Source organism: Nothoprocta perdicaria, unplaced genomic scaffold (assembly GCF_003342845.1).
Source record: "Nothoprocta perdicaria isolate Ctin4 unplaced genomic scaffold, notPer1 scaffold_1, whole genome shotgun sequence".
NCBI lineage: Eukaryota > Metazoa > Chordata > Aves > Tinamiformes > Tinamidae > Nothoprocta > Nothoprocta perdicaria.
Window position 1 is genome coordinate 9,565,797 of NW_020454093.1, and position 14,298 is coordinate 9,580,094.

The window sequence follows — 14,298 nt, forward strand, 5'->3', positions numbered from 1 at the left end:
GTTCCTGTATAAAAGGAACAAGTCATTATTTAGCTGCATTAAAGCTGCAATGCTGCTGTCCCTAAAATGTGTACAACTGACTGCATCTGTGTGCTCTGCATATGGCGTTGGATGCAGTTTATGGCAGTTGCCTTGCTGACAGTAATACTACTTTAAATGTAGTTGCGTTGTTGAAAAGACATTTTGTGGCATCCAGCAATAATGGAACAGACCAGTGTTTCCTGACAAGCGTTATCCTTTAAAGTTAGTGAAGAAGCACTGTGAGTTAGTGTCAGAATAATCTCATGACAAAAAAAATCCTATTATGAAGAGTTGTGATATCTAAATCTTTAATGCAGTTTTTTATTTAGAAATGTTTACTTTCTTATATATCTTCTTTTTTTATATTTTCTTCAGCTTTAATAGATACCTCACACTGGGAATTTCCAGATGTTTGCAAATATTATTTTGGATCCTTTGGTCAGTGGTCAAGCCTCTTGTTTTCTATGGTGTCACTTGTTGGAGCCATGGTAGTTTACTGGGTGCTGATGTCTAACTTTTTATTCAACACAGGAAAGTTTATATACAGTAAGTATTACTATTTAGTTAAGATTTATAGCTATGTTGTTTAAAGACTTTACACTAACATAGAATTTTCGGGTTTATTAGCCTTAAATCTCCATTATTTTGTAAAAGTTGAATGAGAATAAGCTGTGTGAGCTGTAGGCACACACTGATGCATGTTTCGAAGACAGTCTTTCAGTCCTTCAAAGCGTAACTCTAGTATGAATCATAGAATGCTTAAGGTTGGAAGGGACCTCGGAGGTCRTCTAGTCCAACYCCCCTGCTCACGCAGGGTCACTTAGAGAATCATATAACTTGCATGTGAGTAGTCAGGCTTTTTGGTGTGGTTTTGACAATGTGCTTGCTTTGGGGAGCTTAAAAATCATAACCTAAGCCTAGTTGTTTGTTCACATTCYTTATTTTTACCTCCTCACTTGTTTGGAATGGTGTAATTGTTTGTACAGCTATATGGCAAACAAGGCGGTTGAAATGATCCAGGTTTAGAAAAAGAATGTGTGCGAGAAAATAAAAAATCCCATTTTATGTCAGTTTTTTTGTGAGTGCAGTTACTCTGCTGCTGCACAGCCAGTTTGGGTAAGCATCCCTGAAGTAATGYCGAGCTGTATAAGGCAGGGAAAGAGCAATTCTCAACATAGTGCTGCTACTGTAGAAAACCTGTCGGACAGCTGCGCCCTCATACACAAGCAAAGGCTTTGTGGATACAATCAATTAGGTGTGGAGAGCTCTGGGAATAAAAAGATGGAATTGAGAGCTTTGGAAATCTGACTCCTCTTATTGAATAGCGCAGCTAAGACTTGAGAGTTTTGGTTTTCACAGTAAYTAACAGATGTCTCTTGATTTTGAAGCAAACAGCAGCACAGATACTTAAACCTCTTAAGGTTTAATTAGAGTTCCCACCATCCCCAAAGGACACACATTACTCTGGTTAATTGTTGGCTATTTTAGAGCTGATCTAAATCCTGCATTCATAAAGCATTTCATCTAAAGGTTTTGTTGTAGTTCTATAATATTTACCTATTAATCCTAAATTATTCTAAACCAAATTATTCTGTGTAAGTAGACTTCAGAATGTTAAGAAGATTTCATTTACTAGAGGGAAAAAAAACCCTTCTTCTCTATGCCCTTACTGTGTTATTTATCACTTAATATTTTAGAGAGGTTCTTATTTGAGGGGTTCTCACAGCTCTTTGCTGTGTGGTAACTTCAGGGTTTTGTTTGTTTTTTCTCCTAATTTTCATTGTCACTATTTAATTATTAAGTTAGAAAAGGAATGAAATGTTGGTTAGACCAATTGGCATCTTCCAGCCATGTGCTTATAGCTTATCATAAGGAGGCTACTGTATTTAATTCCCATCTCCTCAGGCACATTGTTCCTCAGGAACAAATGAGTTCCCTGAGGAAAGGTGTTCCAGGAGGTGCTTTGCAGAATACAGACACTCTAAGCAAAGTGTGATGCCTCCTTGCTGTTGAAGGGCTTATGTTTGGACTCAATGGTCTTAAAATCTTTTTCATCCATTATGATTCTTCTCTTTATCTGTTTATTTATTTGTGTGTGTGTGTGTGTGTGTATGTGTGTTTTGGAGGTCATAGGCTGGAGTTTAAAGGTAGCTTCAGGAGCACAGCTCTAGGTGCATACTCCTTTGCTCTGGGGATCCGTACAGTGAGTCTGTCTAATTCTTTGTAGCAGTGATGCCCCAAAGGATTCAGACCCCTGGAATGGAATCCTTCTTGTGTGACAATGTGCTGCTCACGAGCCTACTGCTGCCTGTGCATCCTCTGCAGGACTGGCACTGCCAGTTTTGCTTAGGCTCTATGCAGGGAGAAACAGTAGGGCCATAGAGAAGGAATCAACTGGTTGATTTAAACTTCAGATGGCAAAGAAGGAAACTGCTGTCTAGAAATTTGGAACTGACAAAGTTAAGGAACCTCAAAAATCCTACCAAGGCAGAGCAGTAACAGGAGTGCACCTAGTACCAGGGCTGTAAGTAGTGTTCTCAATAAATAACAAGCGTAGAACATCTGTCATAAGATTTTTTTTCTCTATTTCAGATTTTGTTCATAATATTAATGTAACAGAAATTGTTCCTGGCACTAATGAAAGTAACAAAGGTAAGAACAAACGTTCCCTGTTTTTTGGGTAAGGGCTTAAAGGCAAATGAGCRTGGTTTCATGCCTAATTTTTATCTGCTTTTCAGTTATACAGTGTATTCTAAGGTCTAACTATGTATTTTTTAAAGCTGTAATTTTTCTATCTGGGATTTGTATTTTCACATAGAACCACATTCTTGGATGGCAAATCTAATAATTAAAGAAAAGGAGATGCAGGGCTTAAAAAGTGAATTATATATTTGTGTGCCCAGCTAGAATATACTCCTTGAAATTATGAATGTTAAATCTCTCACAGTAGTTGTACAATGAGTAATCCACTTAAGGAATTTATCTTTGGCACCCTGAAACTAAGGCAAGTCTGATGTGTTTACTTTGGAAAAGCTTGGCTGGGGCACCTGTGCTCCTCACAGCTCTACAGTGTAATTATTAAAAATACTGTAGTCACAGCTTCAGTGATGCTGAACACAAAGAGAAACTCATGTCAGGCTGCACAAGTGTCCACGTGCTTCTGCAGAGCGCCTGGCATCTTCATGACTAGTGCAGAATGCAGCAGCTGAGTATGGAGACAGGTCCCCTGAGGACTTTTAAGAAGAGAGAATAATGTACAATGAAGGTAGGAGCTTGGACACTGTCAGCTTCTGATCTTGTGCCTTTGCATAGCACCTGRAAGTGTAGCCCTGCGTGATGAAACAGTAAATTATCCCTATCCTAGGTGCATATCGGAATGGAACAGCMTTTCCAAACCAGTCAGACAGCTGTGTGTCACAGTGCTGCAGCATAGCTGCTGGAGAGCAGCCCTAGAGTAAGGCAAAGAGTTAACAAAATCCTGAAAAATAGTTGACTTGCATTTGAGCTCATTCTGAATCCTGTTTGTCCTGTGGTCCTTACCAGCCATAGGCACCAATAGCTACTGCTGTATTCTTCCCTCTTGCTTCTGTTTCCTTCCTATGCAGCAGAGGGTATAACAGAGAGATGAAGTAGGAAATCATATTCCATAGCATCTTCCAGTGACTGGAAGATTGAGTTCAGCTGCTGCATGAAATTAAGGGTYGGCAGCTGTTTGAGTGACACTTGCCAAGGCATGCAGGACTAGCAAAGTGATCACTAAGAATGAAAGCGTCTTGATAGGCTTGTGGAATGATCCTTTAATAAGCAATGGAGAGAAAATAAACGCAAAATGTAAGTAAAGTAACATGAGGATCAGTAGGTAACGTTTGATAGGACGCTTTCTACACCTGTTTTCTACACCTCTACACCTACATCTTTTAGAGGTGCTAAGATTAAAAATAAAAAGAAAAAAAGAATAGTAAGACAGTAAGAAGAATAAGATTCATATTTCAACACRTAATTTTGTAGGCATCTCTTAGAAATGAATACTCCTATTAGCAACAARCAAACAAACCCCTTTTCATAAAGAAATATTTTTGGGTTTTGTTGGTGCAGTCACTTGCCCAGGTGCCACCATGGCAACTGYTCTTGATGAGTCGCCGCACAACAGGACCTTCCCTTCTGGCAACATTATTATTAATGTATGTTAAATTGCTTCTGCTGGATTGTTTCATTGAATTGCTTGTATGTGACAAGGCCCAAGATGATAGGGCKTTTCGCTTCTATTCACAAGCTTATACCTACTATTGATTACAGCAGCTTTCTTGTCATCCTCAGCTTGTATTCCCAGGACAACACACACTGATACACGCTCTTCTGCCTGCAGAGGCACCTGYATTGGTTTGTGTCATCTGACATATTTGTGCAGAGGCAGATCGTGGTGCTAAATAAGCATCCAGATGCCACCATGTGCTGCTGTGCCTGGGTTGCAACAGGTGGACACTGAACACACACCTGCTTGTAGGTGCTTCTAAGGCTTATCCTGTGTAGTAGCTCCYGCTAGAACAGAACAGGCGTCTCGCTCATGTTCAGCTGTGTAAGCACATTAGCCTTTGTCAGCTTTCTGTGAAAGGACCCTGGTGCTGTAGCCAGGCAATGAAATGTTAGCTCTCAACTCCTGATACAGAAGAAATAATTAAAAAAAGAAAAAGTAGGAGCAGAATTGTCAAATGTTGCTTCTGAGTAGTCCTACTCCACACTGCTAAGACACTTCCCAGAAATTATGGGCTCTTGGTTGTGAAGATTATGTGCAAATGACCTCTTTTTGCATTAGGGGATATTTTTGGTTTTCTTTGTTCCAGTTATTTGCCCGGGTGCTGCTAAAGATTTTCCACCTCGGAACGGGAGCGTGACACTCTTTTCTGGCAACAGTACCAGTTTTGAGCTCTTCGAGGAGTGGTGGGACAAGTCACGAACAGTACCGTTTTACCTGATTGCCACCCTCCTGCCCCTGCTAAATCTGAAGTCTCCATCTTTCTTTGCAAAATTTAATGTTCTAGGTAGGTAACAAGTACTCTGAAAGAATTCGTTCATTGCAGTTAGAAAAATATATGTATACAAACAGTGAGAACTACTCCAGTGAGCAATTTTGCAGTAGCCAATATCCTACCTCGAAGTGGTTCATTGTTTCGTTTGTTAAATCACCCACAGGCTTTTTCTGTCCTGCTTTGTTTGAGCCTTAATGTTAATGAGGAGAGATTTTTTCCTTTACTTCCTTGATAATCCTGTAAAACAAGTTCTAGTTTATTTACAACAGATTTTTCTAAACTATGGAACACAGACTTCACAGTAGCATTTGATTCATGCTGCCTTGGCACAGGCAGTCAGACATATCCTTCATCAGGTAAAAAATGGTTACTTTCAAAGGTAATTGCCAGTGACCTGAAGCCCTTTGCTACCAATCAGTTGGTTAATTAGTACCATCATTAGTCAATCACTGTAACTTGCTGCTGTGCCTTGCCAGCTCCTGGTTCTGTGGTCTGTTCTGTGCTGCAAGATGAACATTTGTTACTTGCTTTTGTTTCTGTGCCTTACAGGCCAGGGTTTGGTGGGGTGGATGAAGTGCATGGATGATGGATGGGATTGGTCCTGGTTTATAGTCARGGAGAGGCAAGAGGGCATTAGTGGTGAAGAGGACAGAAAAGGAGATAGGGAGGACCCAGTGGGTTGAAAAAGAAAGAGGCGGGCAATAGAAGGGGTAGAGAACAGGGAGATGAGAGCCTAGTTTGTCCACTTTGGTGTGACACCTCCTTAGAGCTTGAATCTGACAAGTCAAATGAAAATACAACACAGGAAGTTATTGTTGAAGTAAATGACAGTAGTTATATATAAAAAGTGAGGTTTTTTGTAGAAAAACCAAGCATTGACACATTAGGAGTAAGAAATTACTTTTTCAAGTGAGACTGTACCTCTTTTTAAAATATGTGCAAAGTGTATTCTCATGGGCAACTYTTTCATTTAAGGACTAATCTGTTCTTATGAAAAATTTCAGGTTTACTCAGAAAATAAATAGGCAAYGAAGAAACTGTTCGAAGTTTTCATAATTTTGGTGAACCTTAAATATTATAGCACAAGAAAAAGTGGAAGGTATTTTTTTGAGGTGCTGAAATAATAGAAGGTTTCTTTTAGTGATATTTACACTTGCAGAAACTTGATTGCTTAGGAAACCATGGGCCATACTAGCTGTTCACCTGGTCCTCAAGCACAGAACCCTCTCCCTACTTAACTCCTGGACTCTTCTCTGTGTAATCAAATGAAATATTTCTTTATTTTGTAATCCTGGAGATCTTGCTAGAATGAAATGGTATCTTCTCTGAATCTGTATTCTGACCTATATGAGTGAAGGTAAAGAATCAGCATTTACTTACAGCCTGTTCTATGACTAGCAGGATTGTTAGCCAGGATGCTTCATCACAGTAGTTTTATTTACTACTAATGTCATTTCCTTTGGTCTTTGGGTGGTGGTTATTATTTGTATTATATGGGTAATTATTGTTTTGGTATTTATTATTGCCCTTCTGCTGTCCCTATCTCTTTAAATAACCAGCACCGAGATCATATGCTGTCTGTCCCACATGCAGATATGGCAGGACACTTATATCCATTATACATCCATCCATATCCATTATACATCCATCTCTGATCTTACTTGTAGCTCTCAGGCTGCTCAGTGTATTATTGGATGACTCTGGACCGGTCACATATAAGGCAAATCCTGTGCACTTAGGTTATGTTCAAGACAAGGGTTATACTCATCACAGTCAAATGCAGTTATTAGGCTTTTGACTCCCAGTGTCAAGTTTGCAATTACAGTTAGCATTAATTGGTATCACACTGTGCCATTTGGTTCCAAAGGTAAGGACTGAATGGGCACTGTAGCACGTGCAATCCCTCAGCCAGCTAGATGCCCTGTCAGATGGAAACCATGTCAGCTGAAGTCCTTCTCTCTCTGCCTGAAGTGCTGGGCACTGCAGGGCATCCCTTCTGCCATCACTCATGCAGCACCTGGAGAAGATTAAACATATCTGGAGTTTGCATGGATTTGTGTTGCTCTTTCTCTGACTTCTGACCTAAAAGGAAGGAACTTAGCCTTGCCCTGTCTTTTTAAGAGCAAATACCAATCTATTTGGACTTTGGGTCATTTGTAGGATGAAGTAAGAATGAAAAAGAGCATACYTTGTACTGCTTTTTGTTCATTTTTTCCCCCCCTCTCATTTAGGTACAGTTTCAGTTGTCTACTTAGTTTTTCTTGTCACTGTGAAGGCTGCTCAACTTGGGATCCACTTAGAATTCAACTGGTTTACAGAGAACGAATTTTTTGTACCAGGTAAGATGAGACGTGTGTATGCCGTGGGAATTAGACTTTTTAAAAGACTTCATATATGTTTGTCTCAGCCACCTTGTAATGGCACTGGGAGGTAAATGGAGCAAGGAGATGCTATCCGATGTCACAGCTGGAAGCCCAGGAAGGATTTCTTGTGACGAAGGGAAAAGAAATCCTTCTATTAATGTTGCTTGTTAGGAGACAAGTATCAACACTGGAGAAGAGGAGAAGCTACCGTTAGAGGTATCTGCAACCTTTGTCATGTATAGCCACATCTCTCCTGCTCTTTCAAATGCCAGTTAGCTCTTGTACAAATGGCACTACTGCATGAACAGGTAAGCTAGAGGGAGATCAGTTCCGTATTTAAGGAGACTTGGAAAGAGGGATTAGGGCCAGGTGTTTAGCTATTGTTTTCCCCATCCCCATGCTTTACAATAGGAGAAAAAAAAACTGCATTTCCACCTAGCTTCAAGGAGCTGTGCTGTGGTACTGAAYTGGATCACTCTCGTATGTTTAGGAGCAAAAACAGTTTTATCCTTCTTTAAAAGTTACTTATTTACTTCAGTATAAGACAAAGTTCAGAGATAAGCAGTCTCTTCAGTTTTCTTCTGTGGTTTGTGCCATTCTTCCCAGCAGTGCATGGCTTAAGAAGTCCTAATCATGATAAGTGCTGTTTTGGTTTTCCACATAGGATGGAAACTCTTGTTAGGACTGTGACTGTGGAATTGAAGAAGAGAACCACAGTGATTTAAATCATTACGAAACAATTTAAATTACTGTAGTAAAATGGAGATCGAAAGAGAAACACCAGAGCTGTTCTGCAGTAGATGATAGAATCTATTCTTATCTGTGCAATTGTGGTAAGACACAGYGTCATTGGCTCAACAGATAAACTACACCTAATAGTCACTAAGTGATACACAATTCATATAATTGAYGTGTATTCACATGAGAGTTGTGTTAGTCTTGCAGCTGTTACCCTTCTTCTACTACTACTCCCACTAGGTTGATTCAGCTCTACAGTTAAATTGGGCTTGTTTGAGGAAAAAAAAATGAAGAGCTGAGTGTATTCTGTGTATTTTTTATCAGAACTCTGCTCATAATCCAGTATCTCTCCTTTCCCCACCTCTCAGTGGAGAGCGCTCTCATCAGTTCTKCTTACTCATTCTCCCACGACCACTGAAGGTCCGTGCTTCCGCATCTTGGACAGGCTTTTAGAAGCCTGTTTCAAGATCTGAATGGTGAGAAATGAGCAAAAGCTGTGGTAAAACTTTTTCTTAAGCTTGATTATGTCACTGAGAAGGAAAATGATGGTCAGTTCTGGCTTGAGTCTTCAAAGCTGAGCAATTTTTGCCAAGTATCCCTTTGTAGAAGGCCAAAACAGATTCTGTCGGGATGAATTGCATGTAAGGAAGTTTTCCATGATTCCCTAAGAATCTTGGGTGTTCAACATGTATAAATACATAGATAGAAGTAGGTAAGGTCTGCAGTGATGTGTGTGTTGGTCTGTTTTCATCATCACTGTGTATGCTGTAAGAGTGCTTTTATGGACTGATGAATTACTTTTATGTGCAGTGTAACAATTTGGATTTCAAAGCACTCGGTGATTAGCATCTGTGCTAATGACCTAATTTATTTTTGTATGACATTATTCTCAACTCTCATTTGTAAGTAGGAATAATATGCTAACTTGTGCTGCTCAAAGGCTGTATTTGGTAGACTAGAATGTTTAGTCTTGCTGCAGTGCAGAATTTATATAGACAGGGAGCACATAGGTTGAGAAGTGAAGACTTGGCAAGTAAAGGGTTCTGAGCATCCAAAGCCTTACAGTAATATGGGATAAAATGAGTCTTTAAGAAATTGAATTCTAGTTAATGGCTCATTGGTTTGCTACAAGAGTTGGTTTCCAACTAACTGATGAAAYTGAGAAATTTAAAGTGCTAAAGCTGGCTTCTGCTGATGGTACTGCACACAAAAGCTAAGATTTAAAAAATACAACAGGGCAGTTAGGTAAATACAACACGCTACTGCCACCTCTCTCTGAGAAACCCCATATAACCTTTCTCTGCAGGCTGGGTTTGAATGTGAGCTGTGCCAGCAACCAGTCTGGGAATTCCGGTGTGGATTCACATCTGCAGATTCTTTGTAATGCAGGAGAAAATTCACCCAGACTCGGGTTCACAAACACATGTGTGTAAATCAGAAAYCAGGCTGATTTGAGGTGTCCTGAGGTTCAAGTCCAAAGCCCTATTAAGCAGTGCTAGTGTAAAATGAATTATAGAAATATGTTCTGCAGGGTACTGTAAGAAACATAGCATGCAGCAGCTTGATGATTTTGGCAGTGTGGCTAGTACTGCTAGGGGACAAGGCCAGCACGTAGCTACCGCAGACACATCCAGGCTGCTGCAGTGGTGGGGGAAGCACAGTGCTGGGGGAGCTTCTGTATCTGCCAGACTGACTGTTTTACTGAGGTGAAAGTAGTGGGAAAGAAGCCCAAGACTTGCTTGTGTGCTCTGAGTTCTATTGATAGCACGTCACGCTAGTTAGATATTTCAGGTGTACCCAAACCAGCATCATGTCCACAAGAAGATGGAGTCTGTCAGGTTGCAGGAGCCCTCTTGTTAAGTACCTAGGGTACCTTTGCCATACAGATTGCATTACAATTTAGAGAAAAGTGGTCCAGATATGTTTGCATGGAGCTCTCTGTGATTTGATCTGTGCTTGTGAGAGTCTGGTAAGAGTTTTGCTGCGCTGCTGGACGCCTTCCAGAGCTGAGCTAKCTCAGCAGTCTCTAACTGGTGTAACACTCAGAGGGTATGTATATCCTTATGTAGTACACTCAGTATGGTGCACTAGTGATGTTATAGCATTGATAAATTCCAGAATATTTGCAGTATTTCAGTAAATACAGTCTTGTGGACATAATGCTCTGAGTATGAAAAGAAGAGATATTCCCATGGAGGGGCACCCCCCACACACACACCCTCCCCCACCACACACACAAAAGTGAGGGGAAGTAGGAGTGGATTATGATAAGTCAAGAATTTTCTCAGCCTGTTTCAGGGCTTTTAGTTTGGAAGCAGCATCTCACATATCTACAGATGGCAGTTTCTGGCATAGTTAACTTGTTGATCTTGACCTAGGTCAATAAGAAAGAAAACATGCTCACAGAACAAATGACACCWTTACCTTATCTCTGTTTTGAGGGAAGGTTACACGTACAGTCTCCCTGGAACCGATTCCAGCGTCAAAAATGCTTCCTAATAATTCTGAGAAGCAGAAAGGCTTTATACAAAGTCCTAGATTAACCTGATAATCTTTTATTGTTGGGATCCTGTGATGCTGTTCTTGGAGACTGTTCCAGTAGTTAATCAGCACTGTTTTCATGATTCTGTACTTCATGACAACTGGATTGGCTCTGATGAGTGGCAAGATACTGGCCCATCTCAAGATGACAGTTCACATTTCTGGCAGTAGACTTCAGCACTGTATGTTCTGTGTATCTTATCATTTGTTTCAAAGATGGAAGTAAWTAACACTTCTTTTCTTTTTTTTCCTCTCCTCAGAGTTTAGAATTCTGTTTCCTCAGCTCACGGGTGTTCTGACACTTGCCTTCTTCATCCACAATTGTGTCATCACCCTTCTTCAGAATAACAGGAATCAAGAAAACAATGTAAGTAATTTCACCAAATTTTGATAATTTGTATCTAGATTGCCAGACAACAGTAATATTTTCTTGTCTGCTTCTCTTGAAATTGATCCAGGGACTGTAATAGCTTCAGAAAATATAATTTCACCTTGTGATCTGATGAGGAAGCTGTTGCACATACTTTTCACTGGCTGCCAATGAGTAATAGATGCATTACAGACTCACTCAGATGAAATCCATGAGGAAGGATGAGAAATTATTTGTGGTTAGACTGACAGTAAATGACCAAATAATGCATAACAGGCAGAAGGCTTGATAATGTTGCAAGGCTTTAAGAAAAGTGATAAATTTCAGAAAGAAAAATACTTGAGCATTTTAAACAGAAGGCTAGTTGTAGTCAAGGGTTTTGAATACTAGTGCTGGGGTCTGGAAAACATCTTTTTTCAGAGTTACTTCAGGAGTTTCTGCTACAAGTCAAGGTCTGGGAAACCTGATGCTCTTTAGGAAATCCTTGAAATTGAAGCATGGCATTGGGAGCCTCTGTGATATATAGACTCTAGACTGGTTCTTTACTCTTTCAAAAAGTTATGTTACTGCTTTAGGTAGATGAAACTGCATTCCTTCTTAGTATCTTCCCATGTTGTGAGGCAGGCAGGAAGATTTCTTTGGACTACTAAAAAGCAAAGTAGCTATAATAGAGTTTTAAGAGTCTTAGAGTACATTTGTAATCTAATTATGTTGTGTTTTTCCTCCTCTTCTTTGTCCAACTTCATAATATCTATTCACATTCACAAAATGTTAACTCTTACCCGTGTCAGAGGCTGGTACATCTCATTCAGAGGAGAATTGCAGGTTATGTGTCATTGCAGCGAGGTGCCATTTTGCTTTAATATTACCCTAAGCTGACTTTCTTGTCCTTGTCAGCCAAGGCTGGCCGACCTCTTCTGCAAAGGGAGTCCTGACCTCTCCTCTAGAAAGCTTCATGTGTTTTACAGGCGCTTTTGAAAGTAGTGTAACACTTAAGCAGTGGGTTAATGGAGCTCTTGCGAAAGAAAACTTTTTCCTGRGAAAAGAGTTTTCCTAAGTAAATCTTATGATACAGAAAAGGGGTAAGACTTCTATTTCCTCTTAGTGTGGGCTTTCAAATTCTAAAGGGATGATCACTCCTATAGTCAGTCCTACATGCAAGGAGGCCTGATGCCTTTCAGTCACATTCAAGACTCCTGTAGCTTTTCCCCCTCCACTGACACTGCAGGAAGAAACCAAAGAGCAGCACCCACCCAGAATATTTTCCAAATTTCTTTTATTCTCCTAAGGACAAAGAAACTGCTGCCGCATTTGAATCAGCAGTTCCAAATGTTCTTTCTGGGATCTGAGCTGCATTTCCAGGTCAGCTTTAGCRTGCATCCCAAACAAGACTTGCGCTGCTGGACAGCGTTTGAATTGCTCACGAAGGAAACCTTCAAGTATGACAGGAAAGATATATAATGGGAAGCGAAATCTGTGCAGAATTCCTTCAGTTTTATGTTCCTTTGCTTACAGGGTCACAGTAACTTTTAACATCTCTAAATAGGATTCATAATTTCCATTCTTGCTATTTGTAGCTGTACAGGAGCCTGTTACCCAGACCTCTGAAGTGTTTTGCAGATGTAAGTGAAGCCCTSATATTCTTGAAGAACAAATTGTTTTGTAGTTCATTGGGCTGCTGGACCAACTAGAAGTCTTACATATGCATACAGCTCCCAATCTCTGTGAAAGTCAGTTTTGAGGATATTTGTTTCATACATATTAATATCAATAAAATGTTTTTCATTCTATCAGTATCTCACAGCGAGTGAATGGAGACAACATTTTTTATGGGATAACCATGTTAAAACATCACCTCAGTTGGAATTCTGTTAAAAGACAGAACTTAAGCTAGAAAAGCTGCTGAACCTAGGGATTGTAAGAAGCACTTTGGGAAGTAAGAAAAACAGTTCCGTTCTTTTAATGGAGTCAGAAATCCAGAACAGCAACAGCTTCCGTTCTGGTCCGAGCGAGGTGTCGGTGCTCAGGGTTAACACCAGGTGTGCTGGAGGAGGAGTCCTCTGCTGCTAATCCCGTGCAGTGGAGTGGCTGTGGAAGGAGCCACGGAGCAGCACTTGCTCTAAATCAAGTGAGCTGCTTTGATGCTCCCCTGCCATCATTTTCTGCATCCAGCCAAAGTAATTCTGTGTTGTGCAGCTTGATGAACAATTTTTTTTTTTTTTTTTTTTTGTCATCCTGTTAGACATTATCGCTTGCTATTGGAACTGGAACTAGTCAAGGGCTTTTGCATAATATGGACAGAGTCCAGCTGAGATATTACAGAGGCAGCACCTGACTTTTCAGAAGCAACTAATCTGAAATGAGATAATCAAAAGCAGCTTCTTCTAGTATGTTAATAATTACAATAGGCTAATTCAGGCTTCTCCACCCAAGAAGGACTCTACAAACTAGTTTCAGCTGTGCCACTGAGGGGAAAAAAGAAACTGCTGTCCCCATGCCCTGCAGCGGGGAAAATGAGGCCTAAAAGTTGCTGGTTCTTTTCGACACTGCACAGAAAATACCTGTAGAGAAGCCCTAGAACCTGCACTGTGCTACTTCCAGTGCTGTGCAGCACACTGTACCTCTCCCTGATACTTATCCTGGAGTTGTGATAGGATTATTTCAGTCTTCTGATTGGTATTTGAGTCTTACATTGTRAACTCTTAGGTGCAGGGACAGTTGTGTTCTCTCTGTTTAGATGGTTCTTTCCACAGTGTTGCTCAGTCCGGCTATAAACTTCTTGAAAATARACAAATGGGTTTATTGCTGTGTTATTTTGAAAATAATCATGTTATCTCTCTTCATGTACCCTAGGGTTTTATCTGGAATTATACTGCCTAAATAGTATTTGTAGTCAAGGTCKTTAGAGAGTGCACTTGGGTCTCCTGAGCAGTAATGGAGGGGTGTTCGTGTTAACCGYGCACACTTGTATGAGGGCAGCTGTCTTAGCTTCTTTCTTATGCAGATAAAGATATTTGCAAGAGAGCTGAAGGATGTTTGACTAAAGATAAATTTGGGTTGAGTTACTGTTACTACTTCTCTTGTTACTTAGGGAGATTAGGGTGTTCTTTGTTCTGGTAGCTCCTGAGGTCAAATCTGTGTTGATTTATATGCTATAAAAATACATAATATTATCCCTGTGTTTAGGTTTTGTTACAGAGTGAAAAATGTACTCTTTAAAAAAAAAAAAAAAAAAAAA

The 14,298-nt window shown here is 40.2% G+C and overlaps 1 protein-coding gene across 5 annotated transcripts in view; it reads left to right on the top strand.

Annotated features, from left to right (window-relative positions):
* SLC38A9 (solute carrier family 38 member 9) overlaps positions 1-14,298 on the top strand; it is a 44,262-nt gene that overhangs the window by 18,351 nt on the left and 11,613 nt on the right. For all 5 annotated transcript variants that reach the window (XM_026037374.1, XM_026037383.1, XM_026037366.1 and 2 more), the window contains 5 exons: positions 397-567; positions 2,614-2,673; positions 4,863-5,060; positions 7,280-7,387; positions 10,951-11,057. In XM_026037374.1, coding sequence (XP_025893159.1) covers positions 397-567; positions 2,614-2,673; positions 4,863-5,060; positions 7,280-7,387; positions 10,951-11,057 — 644 coding nt within the window. The remainder of the gene's footprint in view (positions 1-396; positions 568-2,613; positions 2,674-4,862; positions 5,061-7,279; positions 7,388-10,950; positions 11,058-14,298) is intronic.